We start from the raw sequence: 14,838 nt of genomic DNA on the forward strand, positions 1-14,838 counted from the left end.
TTATTATTATTATTTATTATTATTACTGTTATGGAAATTGTTACTGATGTATCGTTCCTGCCCTCCCCTCTTGCATTCAGAAAATGACCCATTTATAATTGGGAGGAGGGTTGGGGGTTTGGAATTTTAATTGTACTTCTGAAATTGTATGTTATTTTATTACTGTAATCCACTTTGATTCCTTTGAGAAAAGGTGGAATATAAAGAAATAATAATAATAATAATAACAACAACATCCCTTCAGGGGTATCCAAGGCCCTTTCAGAATGCTCCCAGAACCAAGGGGGGTGTTTCTGGGGCTGTGGGTCTCTCTGTTGGTCCTCCTCTGCAGGGTTGTTGTGAGGGAAAAGGTAAGTATGTGAGGGGGTGCCCAATTCGGATCCTGTGGGTGTCTAAGCCTAGTTCCCGCGTTGCCAGGGGATTGCCAGAGCTTTGAGGTCCCTGTCTCCCTTCTCTTGGCTTTGGCTTAGATTTTGGTTCTTCTCTCCCCCCCACCCAGAGACCCCTCCCCCAGGACTCCAGAGAAAACTTCTCTCCCCCCAAAAAATATGTTGCTTCCAATGCTATTGAACCCTATCCTGTATGATGCTTTCTATTTGGCACAAAACCCTTCTCCAAATGAGGAATCAGAGAGGAGGGTCTCTCCTCTGCCCCACTTTCCATGAGGGAGGGAGCTCCTCAAAGACCTTTTTACCTTTGGATCCCCCTCCCCTCCATGGTCATGCCTCTCTCCAAGGGTCCCCCCTGCCCCCTTTTATCATAATAACCCCCCAAACACCTGGGCCCCAAGGAATCCCCCGAGGAGGGGTAGGAAAGGAAAGAGGGAGAGGAAGCCTGACAAGCCCCTTGCCTTTCTTTGGGGGAGAAGAGGGGCTTCCTTCCTTCTTATAACCCCTCAAGGGCCCCCAGAAGACCCTCCAGCCATTCCTCTGAATGAATGAGGGCTCTCCCCACTTCTCTCCCTCCCTCAGAACAGACTGTGAAGGCAGCAATGGCTTCAGGGGCTGAGACTGTGCATACACAGATGCCCCCAAAGACCCCTCCTCAGCATGCGCAGGGATTGCCAAGGCCTAGATGCTGCTGCTTATTCTACTGGCGGTCTTTGCAGGAAATGAAGGTATGTGCCAGGGATTCAGCAGCCTCCCCTTCCTTCCCTCCTTTCTTCCTTTGAGGAGACAGCAATGGAGCCCAAGGTGCAGAGCTGGACTCAGGAGGGAAAGTCAGGAAAGGAAGGCTCTGATTTGGAAATAAAGCTCTGTGTATCCTGTATGTTTGTGTGTGTGTGTGTGTGTGTATTTGCCTCTGCTGTTGTTATGGCTGGGAATGGAGCGGAGGACTGAGGAGAGAAGAAAGGTTCAGTTTGGGCAAATTCAGAACTTCTTTGCATCAAAGAGTCCAGTGTGTTGAAATAGCAAATAAATTTATTGAGAACACATAGAAATTCAGAGTTTAAGCCAGAACTGTCCACTCCAATCCAAACAATATATTAAAACCCCAAAACCTAAAATATCACCCTCTTCCAAACCTAGCCCCCACCTCCAGTTCCCACAGTCTATGCCCCACAGGTAACAAGGCCCCTTCGCAATTTCCACAAACTAGCCCTTTCTTTGAATACCGACCTCAAACTTTCTTCAGCGAACATGCCACAAATTCCAAAAGCTATCATTCCCATAACTCATATATAACAAATCCCAGCCCCCCCTCCCCAGCTACCTAAACTATACCACAACCCACAATTTACAAGCCAAAGTAATTATCTACATATACTATTACCAATAAAAACCCAAACTTAACAAAATACAACCTTAAAACATAGACATATAGATAGACAAACCGTACCAAGGAAAATCACAAGGGACTATTCTTAGCACCACTGGATTGAACATATATTTTTTGTATTCCTTAATGACAAAAATAACATTAGTTCACTACTGGGTTTTCTGTGGCTTCTCTCCTGTGTGGACTCTCTGATGTTTTACTAGGTCTGACCTCTGAGCAAAACATTTCCCACAATGCTGGCATTTGTGTGGCTTCTCTCCTGTGTGGACTCTCTGATGTGTCACTAGGTGTGACTTCAAACAAAAACATTTCCCACAATGCTGGCATTTGTATGGCTTCGCTCCTGTGTGGACTCTCTGATGTGTCACGAGGATTGACTTCGTAGAAAAACATTTCCCACAATGCTGGCATTTGTATGGCTTCGCTCCTGTGTGGACTCTCTGATGTGTCACGAGGATTGACTTACGAGAAAAACATTTGCCACAATGCTGGCATTTGTATGGCTTCTCTCCTGTGTGGACTCTCTGATGTGTCACTAGGTTTGACTTCAAACAAAAACATTTCCCACAATGCTGGCATTTGTATGGCTTCTCTCCTGTGTGGATTCTCTGATGTGTCACGAGGATTGACTTCCGAGAAAAACATTTGCCACAATCCTGGCATTTGTATGGCTTCTCTCCTGTGTGGACTCTCTGATGTGTCACTAGGTGTGACTTCAAACAAAAACATTTCCCACAATGCTGACATTTGTATGGCTTCTCTCCAGTGTGGCCTCTCTGATGTGTCACTAGGTGTGACTTTGAAGAAAAACCTTTCCCACAATGCTGGCATTTATATGGCTTCTCTCCTGTGTGGACTCTCTGATGTGTCACGAGGATTGACTTCCGAGAAAAACATTTGCCACAATCCTGGCATTTGTATGGCTTCTCTCCTGTGTGGACTCTCTGATGTGTCACTAGGTCTGACTTCTGAGAAAAACATTTCCCACAATGCTGGCATTTGTATGGCTTCTCTCCTGTGTGGACTCTCTGATGTATGACAAGGATGGACCTGTAAGCAAAATGTTTCCCACAATGCTGGCATTTATATGACTTCTTTCCTCTGTGGACTCTCTCATGACTCAAGTGTTCTTCTGTAAAGAAAGACAAGCACAGATGAGACTGAAAATCAGAGTTAAGAGAGGAGGGTATTAACCCATGGTTTAGCCCTCATTCATCCCTCCTTATTAGAGATAAAATTAAGAAAGTTTCTGTGAGTAACTGAAGCATGATCCTGCTGTTTATGGCCCTAAATCCATGGAACGATTGTATATTTACTTATAAGAGTCAACAAAGAAGAGATTGGAGGGTGTCTACCTTAAGGGAATCACTAGAAGGAGATATTCAGACAAAGGACTGTTGAAAAAATATTCCATTAAACATGTGCAAAAATACTTTGATTGACAGGTGGCATCATATCCTGTGAGACTGCCATCGAGTCCTAAGTCACAGCCCAAGGCATGATGGAAGCTAAATGCAGAGGTCCCTTCATGCTGTTTGGCACCAGGAGATGACTCACAACCAATACAGTATGCAGCTCTCATGTGGATTGGTGTGGATAGGATAGGAGTTGTGTGTACAAGGGATGTTGAAGATGTTGGAATTCAGAGAGGAGAGCTTGCAAATATTTGTATTATTTTGCAACTCAAGATAGAGAACCTCTAAGGATTTAGATGAAACCAACTGTGTTTGTGACTTATTTTTAAGTGTGAAAAGTGGTCAGTGCATTGCCAATATCTATATATCTGGCTATTTACTTCCGTACTCTGCTATGTTATTGCTGAGCTGCATCTCAAAGTGTCACCCTCAGATTGTAGTGTACACTGGATTTTGAACACAATCGAAATTCGGAGCCAAGAAGGACTCGAGATGCTATGTGCTAATGATTTTTGTCTGAGATATTTGCACCAAGGACCCATTGCATTCAATTTGGTTTCAGACCATCCCCCCTCCCCCCCCGCCAGAAACATTCTAAAGTGATTTAAACCTTTTTGAACACTCGGTTACATGGATTTGTAACTGGTTGACTGGCTGAACCCAATGATGGCTCCTTTTCATCCTGGAGAGAAGTGATCAGTGGGGTCCCACAGGGTTCTGTCCTGGGCCCAGTGCTATTCAAAATTTTTATCAATGACCTGGATGACAGAATTGAGGGTATACTTATCAAATTTGCAGATGACCCCAAGTTAGGAGGAGTAGCTAATACCTCTGAGGAATGGATCAAACTTCAGTATGACCTGAATAGACAAAGCTGGGCCAAAGCTAAAAAAATAAATTTCAACATAGGGAAATGTAAGGTACTGTACTCAGCCCGGAAAAATAAATGCACAGATATAGGATGGGTGACTCCTGGCTGAATGAAACTACATGTGAAAGGGATCTAGGAGTCCAAGTAGACCACAAGTTGAACATGAGTCAACAGTGTGATGCGGCAGCTAAAAAGGCCAATGCAGTTTTTGGCTGCATCAATAGAAGTATAGTGTCTAGAACAAGGGAAGTAATAGTGCCACTCTATTTTGCGTTGGTCAGAGCCCACCTGGAATACTGTGTCCAGTTCTAGACACCACAATTCAAAAAGGACAGAACAATGGAAGCAAGGCACAGGAAAAGAGGTTCAGCCTAAACATTAGGAAGAACTTCCTGACAGTAAGAGCTATTCAACAGTGGAATATACTCCCTCAGAGCATATTAGCGTCTCATTCTGGTTATTACTATTATTCCTTCTTTGAAGGGTTTTAAAGGTCTTTGAAAGACTTTAAACAAAGGCTGGGTTGCCATCTACTGGGTATTCTTTCAATGTGTTTCCTGCATGGCAAGGGCTTGAACCAGATGGTCCTTGTGGTCTATTCCAACTCTATGATTCTATGATTCTAAAGTGGAATCATAGTGCCATGATAATGTAGTATGAAAGGGACCTCAGTCTTCATAGGAAAGGCAATGAATACAGCTTCCTTACCCACAGAGGCCACATTCTCGTAATTCTCCATCATCACATCCTTGTACATAAGTCTCTGCTTCTTCGTCAACAATTTCCATTCGTCCTCAGTGAAATATACTGCCACATCCGCAAAGGTTACCTGCAACAGAAAATAGCCCTCATCAAGAGAATGACTAAGCAAAAGGGGAGGAAAGCACATGGTGCATCTAAATATTATTTCATCACTTCACAATTCAGTCCAAGAAATAAACTTTAAATTCTGTCAGCAAGAAAAAAGCTACTGCCTTTGAGATCCAGTTTGTCTAGAATCTTTTCAATATAATACATAATATAATTTAGGCCATGCCTGGGATATTGAAGATGGATTAGGATACTGACTATCCCAACACATACAGTACATTTAGCCACCAAAGAATTATGGTGCAGTTAGACATTTCTTGCCACATTTCGGAGGCAAACATCATTTTTAATAACATTTCTGGGGAGCACTCTGGGCTTGAAGGCCACTGGGCCCACCCCATATTTAGATCCAGAGATGTTCTCCCATAGCCCCCAATATTTCACAGATTGCAAAAGCAAGACACATGTGGACAAGCAACCCAGAAGGCAGTAAAGATGGCCAAAGTTGTTTCTGAGGAAGAACACACAAGCTAGGAAGGGCACAGCAGTTTGCTTTTGCTTCAGCCTCCTGGGAAGGGCCATATCCTGTCTCCTTCTTTCCTCTCCTCTCCCCACTTTTGAGTTAATGGGGTGCAGACTCCATTGCACTCAGGAACTGAAGTGAGCTGAGAAGGGGGAAGTGGGAGGAGGAGAGAGCAACCAGGACATTTTTAAAAGCCCCTGAAATAATGAGGTGACAGAGGATTAACCAGGACTGTCTCTGCCAAACTCCGACAGTATTTTATTTGCTTCCTTTCATAAATTGGCCCAGCAGTGACACAGATGAAGCTATAAGGATAGTGACTCACCAAAGAGCTGTTGTACTTCGGCAGCCTCTTTCTCTTCGAGCACAACTCCCTCCTCTTGGCCTCTGTGTCAGCCATCAGGTGGGCAGGGGGTCCTTGTGGCCCTGCACTTGGTCAATTCCAGAAAGAGAGGCCCAAAGCTGTGTCCAAGGAGGCCGAGATGAAGTTCCTGAGAGAAGGGACCAGGATTAGGATTGGTTTGGCAAGAAACACTGCAGCACCCAAAGACACAAAGAACATCATCCTGCTGGTGAGATACGCAGGTGACATATGCCTCCTTTGGGCCGATGCAGAGGTGGGCATCCCCTTCCTCCCTCTGCATCAAATAAAGCCCCCTGGACCTAGCATAGATTCACTGCAGCTCCCCTACACGAGAGATACTCCATTCCTTCTTGGAGTGGTGGGGGATCAGGGGGTGGGGAATTGGAGAGGGCCCTGGTTATGTCCCAGTAGCTAGATGTGAAATGGTTGCATCATTTGTTGAAACCTCCTGACCTCCCCAGTAACCCTCAGAGGAAGATGCCTTCATTTTGCTTCTCACTACATAAACACAGCTGCATGCTTCTTCAATACCTCACACCCAACACTCTCACTAGGCATGGAATGGCTATATGGGATTGCTTCCACAATTCTATGGTAGGACCTGTGTCAGTGAATGGCCAGTTTTAGCCTGATCCCACTTGTAGCAACACTGGAGAATAGAGGCCCAATGTTTGTGAAGAATAATAATAAGGCTTGTATTAAAACTATCCTCCCCATTTCTGATCCCTTTTAAAACCCATGTTCCCCAGAAGGAGCAGAGCTTTATAATAAGAAAACTCTCTCAGAAAAGAGACACAAATGGCACACAAAGAGACACACTTCCTTCCTTTTGGCCCAAAGAGCCTGGCCTCCTTCTGACTCTGGAGCCTCAGGAGAGAAAGAGAGGCCTCTGTTCAATTGAGACCTCAGAGAAGGTTCTGGAACATTATTCCCCACAGTCACAAGCAGCACAAAATGTCCACCAGAACACAAAATGGCTGCCACAACACAAAATGTCCACCAGAACACAAAATGGCTGCCACAACACAAAATGGCCACCAGAACACAAAATGGCTGCCACAACACAAAATTGCCACTAGAACACAAAATGGCAGCTGAAACACAAAATGGCTGCTTCCGCCTAAGCACTTGGCAGTTGGCAGTTAACATTTGAGGCCTTCAGGGGAGAGAGAGAGACTGAGGGGAAGAGAGGAAGGAGGTCCTGCAGGGAGGGGGCCTTGGGAGATATAGGGCCTTCCTGAGATATTCGGGGTTCGCTTCCTAACAAAGGGGTTTCTGGCCTCATAAAGGATTTGGGGCAAACTGGATCTGAATGGCAGTAGTAGCCTTTTCTCTTGCCAATAGGACTTAAAGTGTATTTCCTGGACAGGATCTCCCAGCATCCACATGGCCAGAAAGAAAAGGGGGCCCTGCCCTGCAGTAAGGTCCCTCCAATCCCTCTGAACTGAGGACTACAACTCCCATGTCTTCTTTCTTTCTTTCTTTCTTTCTTTCTTTCTTTCTTTCTCTCTTTCTACCTAGCTGCCTTGTGTTAGTGGTGTTACTGCTCTTGTTGTCGTTGTGTGCCTCCAAGTTGTTTCTAACTTATGGCAACCCTAAGAAAAGCCTGTTGCAGGGTTTTCTTGGCAAGATTTGTTCAGAAGTGGTTTTGCAAGTGCCTCCCTCTGAGGCTGAGAGAGTGTGACCTGCCTAAGGTCACTCAGTGAGTTTCCATGGCCAAAAGGGCATTCGAACCCTGGGCTCCAGGGTCACAGTCCAATGCTCCAGCCACTAATCCACACTGTCTCTTTTTTCAGGCTTTGTTGTTTTTTGTGGAGTGGCCCGAATTCATTGCCGACTTCTGGGGAGCCTCTCCTGGGGTTTTCTTGGCAAGAGTTGTTCAAAGGAGATTTGCCATTGCCTTCCCTGAGGCTGAGAGAGTGTGGCTTCTTGCCCAAGGGACCCAGATGGTTTCATGGAGGAGTGGGGCACTAGACTCTGGCCTCCAGAGTTGAAACCCAACACTCAAACCACTGCACCACACTGCCTCCCATTCCCATGTACAACTTGTGAAATAATTGCAGACTTATTTCTGTTCTTCATGTGTGTCTTCAAGTCATTTCTAACTTATGGTGACCCTAAGGCAACCTTATCATGGGGTTTCCTTGGTATGTTTCTTCAGAGAGGGGTCTCCAATGCCATTGAGGCTGAGAGAGTGTGACTTGCCAAGGGTCACCTAAGTCCAAAACACACTGCAGCAATAATCCAATCTGAGATTGCTTTAACTGCCCTGGGTCAGTGCTAAGGAATTTTGGGAAATGTAGTTTTGTGAGACATTGATCCTTCTCTGTCAGAGGGCTCTGGTGTCACAATAAGTCCCTCCCTCCCAACACTTTTGCATTTACCCCCAAAACCAGCACAAAGCTGGCAGATGGAAAGAGGTTTTAAAGCAGCATTTAAATCTACCATATTTGTTTTTAAAAGACTAAATGTCCCAAATGCTATTATCAGTTTTATAGCTATTATTACAGAAAGACGTAGAGTGCAAACTCCTCAAGTACCTTTATTTTCTGGAGTGAGATGGGCTTTTCCAACTGACTCACTGTGATGATCTCCGGTGGTCCAAGCAGCCAAACTGCGACCCTGTAGTAATAATAATAATAATAATAATAATAATAATAGTTTTATAACCTCTCTTCAGCCAAAAGGCTATCAGAGTGGATTACAAATTGTTAATTAGACATTTAGACATTATGGCTCTTAGCCCAGGAGACCCTTAACTTCCTCAAATCACACTGCCATCATCCAGTGCATTATAAAAGGGTTTCCCTTAATCTACACTGGGACCAGTTAAGGAATCTTATTTCCACTTCTTTACTGATCTTTCCAAGCATCAACTGATCCAAGACACGTGTAAAAGGAGCAATGAGTAGTAGATACTCCAAGGAGATATTTACTATAAATAACAAAATATAACTGAAATATAAGCCATACAAGATATTAAGAATCTTGCAGGTACAATATTTGTAAGTATATAATATTCATTTCATACAAGCTATTAAAGAAATAAATAAACCCAAACATCCAATTCTGAGACTAACTTCCAAGATCCGCTCTTTAACTCTCTCTCGATCTCCAACCGACACAATTCCCCCAACTGTCTCTTGGTCTCTCAGGCCTTATCATGGAAGCTTCCAGAAGGACCTTTATCTTGCTCTCTGATTGGTCAAGAGAGCCTTCCGTAGCAGTGATGTCATTCTGCGTTTGCATAAACCTCCCTTTTCTGCCTGAAGAAGACCTCCATTGACTGGAGCCCAGTCATTACACTTTCCCAAGGCAAGGCTTGCACCTATTTCCCAATCTTGTTCTTGGGGTCTGCCTTCCAGTTGTTTCCAGGTCTTATGGTGACCTTATGGGAGTCTCTGAAGGGTTTTCTTGGCAGGTTTCTTCAGAGTGGGTTTCCCATGGCCATCCTCTGAGGCTGAGAGAGTGTGACTTGCCCAAGGCTTTAGTTCTTTTGGAAGCCTTTTTTCTCTATCTTCTAGAAGGCAGTTGAAGTGTTGCTTCTTGCTCTGAAGAATGAGAGGAACCTTCTGGCATCCAAAAGGCTAACATTATCTGGAGTTATGTCTGATAATATGTATAAATAGGATTGCAATTCCTGTTCATTTATTAAAAGGTTTATAGGGCACCCCATATCATAGACTCTCATAGATATGTCTCTTAATAGCAGTTAACTGTAAAAAGTTTGTTAAACTGATGTAATATGTTATAATATAATCTCAAAATCTGTATAGATGGCTTGATTTAACCGTAAAATTTGTAAAAGAGGAGGTATGGCCGTATTTTATCATACCATGAAACTAATCTAGTTTGGGAATAAAATCTAATGAAGTTACCCCAATCAGTTGCATCTGATTAATTTGTATTCATTAATTAAATTAGTTTGCTGAGGCACCAGAGCTCTCTGGCAGAGAAGGCTCAATGTCTCAGGACACTACAGTTCCCAGAATTCCATAGCACTGAACCAGGACAGTTAAAGTGGAGTTAAACCAGATTATCTCCTCAGTGTGGATGCAATTTAAGAGAAGGCAACTGTTACGAAGGGAAGGAGAGATGTAGATGAAATCGATGAGGAGAATGACAGGAGGATAGATGTAGATGTGGCTGAAATGGATGGGGGCTCTGAATTTGGCTGCCAGGGATGGGGAAATGGAAGGGAGGAAGAAAGGTGCAGCTGTCATTCAGGTGAGGCTAGCATTCAGGTGAAAGTGGAACCAGGCTCCTTTCTTCACCCCGGAAGTGCAAAGGTTCAGGATGCGTTCAGACCCCCACTGAGCATGCACAAGGGTCCCAGTTAAAATCGTTGAATCTGAATGGTATGCACCGTGTGGTGATACAATTTGCACTCGCTCCGCTTTGCCTGAATCCGCATCATGTGACTTGCCTTGGATTCAATTCCCATCTATTCGGAAGAGTAATGGAAGGGCACTTTGTAGTTTACCTCTTGCTTGGACAGGGGATATGATTGTGGTTTTGAACTAATATGTCTTGAATGTGGTGCTCTATTACACAATATCATAGAGTTGTTTGTGAGGTGTATTAAAACTATCTTCCCCATTTCTGATCCCTTTTAAAACCCATATTCCCCAGAGGAAGCAGAGCTGTGTAAGAAAACACTCTCAGAAAAGAGACACAAAGGCCTGTTACAGACAGCCAAAATAAAGCTGCTTCGAGTCACTTTGGAGGTATGGTATTTCAATGATGCATGAGTCCTAAGAGTCTGGAAGCTTCACCAAAGCTGCACTCCAGTCCTTAGGACTGGAGTATGGCTTTGGTGCGGCCTTTGGACTCTTAGGCCGCATGTATCATTGAAATACCATACCTCCAAAGTGACTCGAAGCAGCTTTATTTTGGCTGTCTGTAACAGGCCAAAGAGACACACTTCCTCCCTTTTGGCCCAAGGAGCCTGGCCTCCTTCTCTCTCTGGAGCCTCAGGAGAGAAAGAGAAGCCAATGGTCAGTTCAACTGAGGCCTTAGAGAAGGTTCTGGAACATTATTCCCCACAGTCACAAGCAGCACACAAAATGGCTGCCAGAAAACAAAATGGCTGCCAGAAGGCAAAATGTGAGTCTGGGGCAGGGGGCGGGGTCTTCCAGCTGCTCTGCCCCCATTGGCCAGCTTCAAGAAGAGGCGGAGCTTCAGCTTCTATATTTAGCTCTCGGTGGGGAAGAGAGAATGAGGAGAGAGCAGCAGCGTTTTAGAGGGAGAAAGAGACAGACAGACAGACAGACATTAAGGGAGGGAGGAAGGAGAGAGAGGGGGGATTGGAGTGAAGCGACAGCAGAGAGACAAGGCCTGGAACCACTAGGCTTCACTGCTGCCCTGAGGTCTGGCTGGGCCTGGCTTGGGCCTACTGCTGCTGGTGCTTTCCTTTGTCCACTGCCATTAAGGAGGGGAGGAAGGAGGCCCAGCAGCCCTTCTAGGCAAGGCCCAGTCTCTCTGAAGGTGGGAGAGTGGGGCTCCCCAAAAGGGATTTCAATTATTTTAATGGTTGCTCTCATGCTGTAGCAAAGATGATGATGATGATGATGATGATATCAGGCCTGGGGGGGGGGATGGAGCTGCCGCCAGACCTTAATCATCATTAATGCCACTGTCGCTAGGCCTTCTTGCTCTGAAGCACTGTAATGGCCATGGCTCAGTGACATGGAACTCTGAGACTGTTCTTTTTGTTTGGCATTTTAGGTGTTGTTAAGGTTTGGAAAACCTGTTTGGGATCCCTTCGGACTTTGGGGCCCTTTCACCCTCCATTTTGGGGTCCCTGAAGGCCTCAAACTGCCAAATGCCAAGCACTGAGGCAGAGGCAGCCATTTTGTGTTCTGGCGGCCATTTTGTGCTGCTTGTGACTGTGGGGAATAATGTTCCAGAACCTTCTCTGAGTCTCAGTTGAACAGAGGCTTCTCTTTCTCTCCTGAGGCTCCAGAGTCAGAAGGAGGCCAGGCTCCTTCGGCCAAAAGGAAGGAAGTGTGTCTCTTTTCTGAGAGGGTTTTCTTATTACACAGCTCTGCTCCTTCTGGGGAACAAGGGTTTTAAAAGGGATCAGAAATGGGAAGGAGAGCTTTAATACAAGCCTTATTCTTCTTCTTCACAAACATCGGTCTTTGGCTTCTAAGAGAAGGCTTGTTCCCCAAAAAAGGCCAAAAGGAGCTCCTTTGGGAGTTTTTAAATGTCTCCCCAGTTTCCTTATTAATAGATTTTCAGGCAAGAAGGAAGACCAGACCATCTCATATTATCAAGAATGAAACAAACAAGCAAACATACAAACAAACAAACAACAAGGATAAGGGACTGTTTGGGGACTTTTTGTGTTCTCACAGCCATCGGGTGCCATCAGGAAAACCTTTCTTTAGGATCAGAAATCCTGTTTGGGGCCCTTCTGACTTTGAGGCCCTTTCATTCTCCATTTTGGGTTCCCAGAAGGCCTCAAACTGCCAACTGCCAAGCACTGAGGCAGAGGCGGCCATTTTGTGTTCTGGTGGCCATTTTGTGCTGCTTGGGACTGTGGGGAATAATGTTCTGGGGACTCAGGGCCAGTGGGGAGGCTGTGCTTTGGGGACTGGAAGAGAGAGTTGGGACAGAGACCCTCCCTTTGGGCCCTAGCTGGTGGGGTCCCACCGGTCCTTGCCTCCCCCTTTGGGAAAGGAGACCCCCTCAGCCCCCTGGACTCACTCCTGCCACTCATTCCTAGAATGGCTGGGACTCAGAGGAGTTTCCTAGGCATTGTCACCTTCTGCCCTCCATGGCCATTGGCACTGACCTTTCCCCATTGCCTTCCCTCCCTCAGCCCTTGGACCTCCTCCTCCTTCGCACTCAGAGCAACCCTTCTCTACGGCTGTGGAGACGGCCTCTGACCCAGGGAAGCTCCGGCCATAAAGGATTGCAGGAGAGGCCTTTCTGGGGCTGCAGGAATCAGGGTCTTTGTACTGAAGGTAGGTCTTTATTCCTGGAGCTGAAAGAGGACCTTTGTTTAAATGTTTCAGTCCAGGATTGTGTGGAAGGGTTGCAGCTGAGAGGGTGAGCCCATGCTTTGCAGGCATAAAGCCCCAAATTCGCTCTTTAACAGCATTGTCTTCCCAGAAGGTGGAAGGGAGATTTCCAGACCTCAGACACACAGTGCGCAAGTGAGTCCTTTTTATGGGAACTGTGTGTGTATGTGTTGTTTACTAGAACTTTGTGAAATATTAGTTTCACTGGGTTTATAAGATGAATTTATATACATCTTCATTTACCCCAAATGAGCATAATCCAGGGTGCAATATTCAAGTCATAAACCTATACATTTATAGATATTTGTTATATCAAATGCAACGTATTCAGCAGTTTGCATCTTTTTAAAAAATATTCAAGGAAAAATGAAGAAATAGTGATTTTAACAATAGATCCATTCAGAAACAATGCACACAAATGTATATGCCTCAATTTCTATGTGGCTTTAGCAAGAAGAGGGAGGAGGTTCATACTTCATGCTCCTGCTATGACTGACATAGACAAACACAGCAGTTAAGCTTAGAGAAATAGTCTCATCTGCAAAAATATAGTAATTATTTTGACCAGTGTTTAAATGGGGAGGGGGCCACGATGATGGGAGGACATGGATTAGATCTGTAAGGTAATTCATGTCTCATCCAGCCCAAGAGCTAGAGCTTCTTCACCTGGGACATAAAGCAGGTCCTCCTCCTCCTCCTCTGTGTGAAAGACAAGTCAAATTCTCATCAGTGATGATGACACAGCATGAAAAATTTGCATTCCTGCATTTAAAAATCTGAGGAGTCCTGAATCCTGTTGGTTAACTCTAGAGAGTAGACCCACTGAACCCATAAGTGACTGGTGAGTCAACTTAGATAAATCCCACTGATTCAGTGATTCTACTCTGATCAGGTTAGGCACAAGATAGAGGATAGGATTTAGGTCTGCATGTGGCTGGAACAGGATATTCCCAAGACAAGATGGACAGGCAACAGTGTGGAAAATGGGCACTCTCCACATGGGCAAAGACACTATCAGAATTGTGACTTCTCTGCATGCAGAAGGCTGCCATGGGAATTGGGTGTTCCCTTTCCATCAGCTCAATCCTCTGGTGCCCCCTGATCCTGGGAGAAGGGCTCGATCCCATGGAAGGGGAGCAACCTGAGAAGAGAGAGCTCCTTTCCTGCCCTTCTTGACCGGGGGCCTCCCTGGTGAATGGCCAGTTGTAGGCCCATTCCTCCCAGAGCAACACTGGAGCATAGAGAGTTCTGCTGGTTTGGCCATTGGGAGAATGAGGAACCACCAGGCCAGACAGCCTGACCCAGCACAACCCTCTATGCTCCAGTGTTGCTCCAAATGGAATCAGGCTACAACTGGCCATTCACTGACCCAGGTCCTACCATAGAGTTGTGGAAGCCATCCTGCATGGCCATTCCATGCCTGGTGAGAGTGTTGGTGTGAGGTATTAGAGAAGCATCCAGCTGTGTTTCTGTAGTCAGAAGCAAACTGAAGAAATCTTCCTCTGAGGGCATTGTGCACCTCTGCAGGTTTCAGCAGATAATGCACTCATTTCACATCCAGCTATGAGGACATAGTCAGGACCCTTTCCAATTCCCCATCCCCTGATCCCCAGCTACTCTCACAAGGCATGGAGTAGTTGTTGTGTAGAGGAGCTGCAGTGAGTCTGTGCTAGGTCCAGGGGGTTTTGTTTGGTGCAGAGGGAGGAAGGGGATGCTCACCTCTACATCGGCCCAAAGGAGGCATATGTTACCTGCGTATCTCAGCAGCAGGATGCTGTTCTCTGTGTCTTTGACTGCTGCAGGGTTTCTTGCTAAACCAAGCCTTACCCTGGTCTCTTTTCTCAGGAACTTCATCGCGATCCCCTTGTACACAGTGTTGGGACGTTGTTTGCTGGAAGTGACCAAAGTGCAGGGCCACCAGGATCCCCCTGCCCACCTGATGGCCAACACAAAGGCCAAGCAGACGGAGCTGGGCTCCAACAGGAAGAGGCTGCTGAGGGTTAACAGCTCTTTGGTAAGTTGCCATCCTGACTGTTATTTTCATCTGT

General features: G+C 45.6%; 2 protein-coding genes across 2 annotated transcripts in view; both read right to left on the reverse strand.

Moving 5' to 3' along the window:
* Nucleotides 1–8,330, reverse strand: part of LOC149287687 (uncharacterized) — a 159,145-nt gene extending 150,815 nt beyond the window's left edge. The window contains exon 1 of the mRNA XM_089492609.1: nucleotides 8,303–8,330. The gene's annotated coding sequence lies outside the window, so the exon portion shown is untranslated. The remainder of the gene's footprint in view (nucleotides 1–8,302) is intronic.
* LOC149287693 (uncharacterized) lies at nucleotides 1,461–10,206 on the reverse strand. Its single transcript, XM_089492553.1, has 3 exons — nucleotides 10,189–10,206; nucleotides 4,774–4,894; nucleotides 1,461–2,911 (listed from the first exon to the last, which is right to left on the reverse strand). Exons 1-3 carry the CDS (start codon nucleotides 10,204–10,206, stop codon nucleotides 1,929–1,931), a joined length of 1,122 nt encoding a protein of 373 aa, XP_089348679.1. The 3' UTR covers nucleotides 1,461–1,928.
* Nucleotides 10,207–14,838: the final 4,632 nt, after the last annotated feature.

Source organism: Sceloporus occidentalis, unplaced genomic scaffold (genome assembly GCF_023333645.1).
Source record: "Sceloporus occidentalis isolate IW3139 unplaced genomic scaffold, rSceOcc1.0.p SCAF_57, whole genome shotgun sequence".
Lineage (NCBI taxonomy): Eukaryota > Metazoa > Chordata > Lepidosauria > Squamata > Phrynosomatidae > Sceloporus > Sceloporus occidentalis.

What these genes read in the sequence shown, in the direction of transcription:
- LOC149287693 (XM_089492553.1), bottom strand. An exon ending in CGAGAATGTGGCCTCTGTGG is followed by an intron (nt 2,912 to 4,773) that starts GTAAGGAAGCTG and finishes CTTTCTTTACAG; the next exon opens with AAGAACACTTGAGTCATGAG.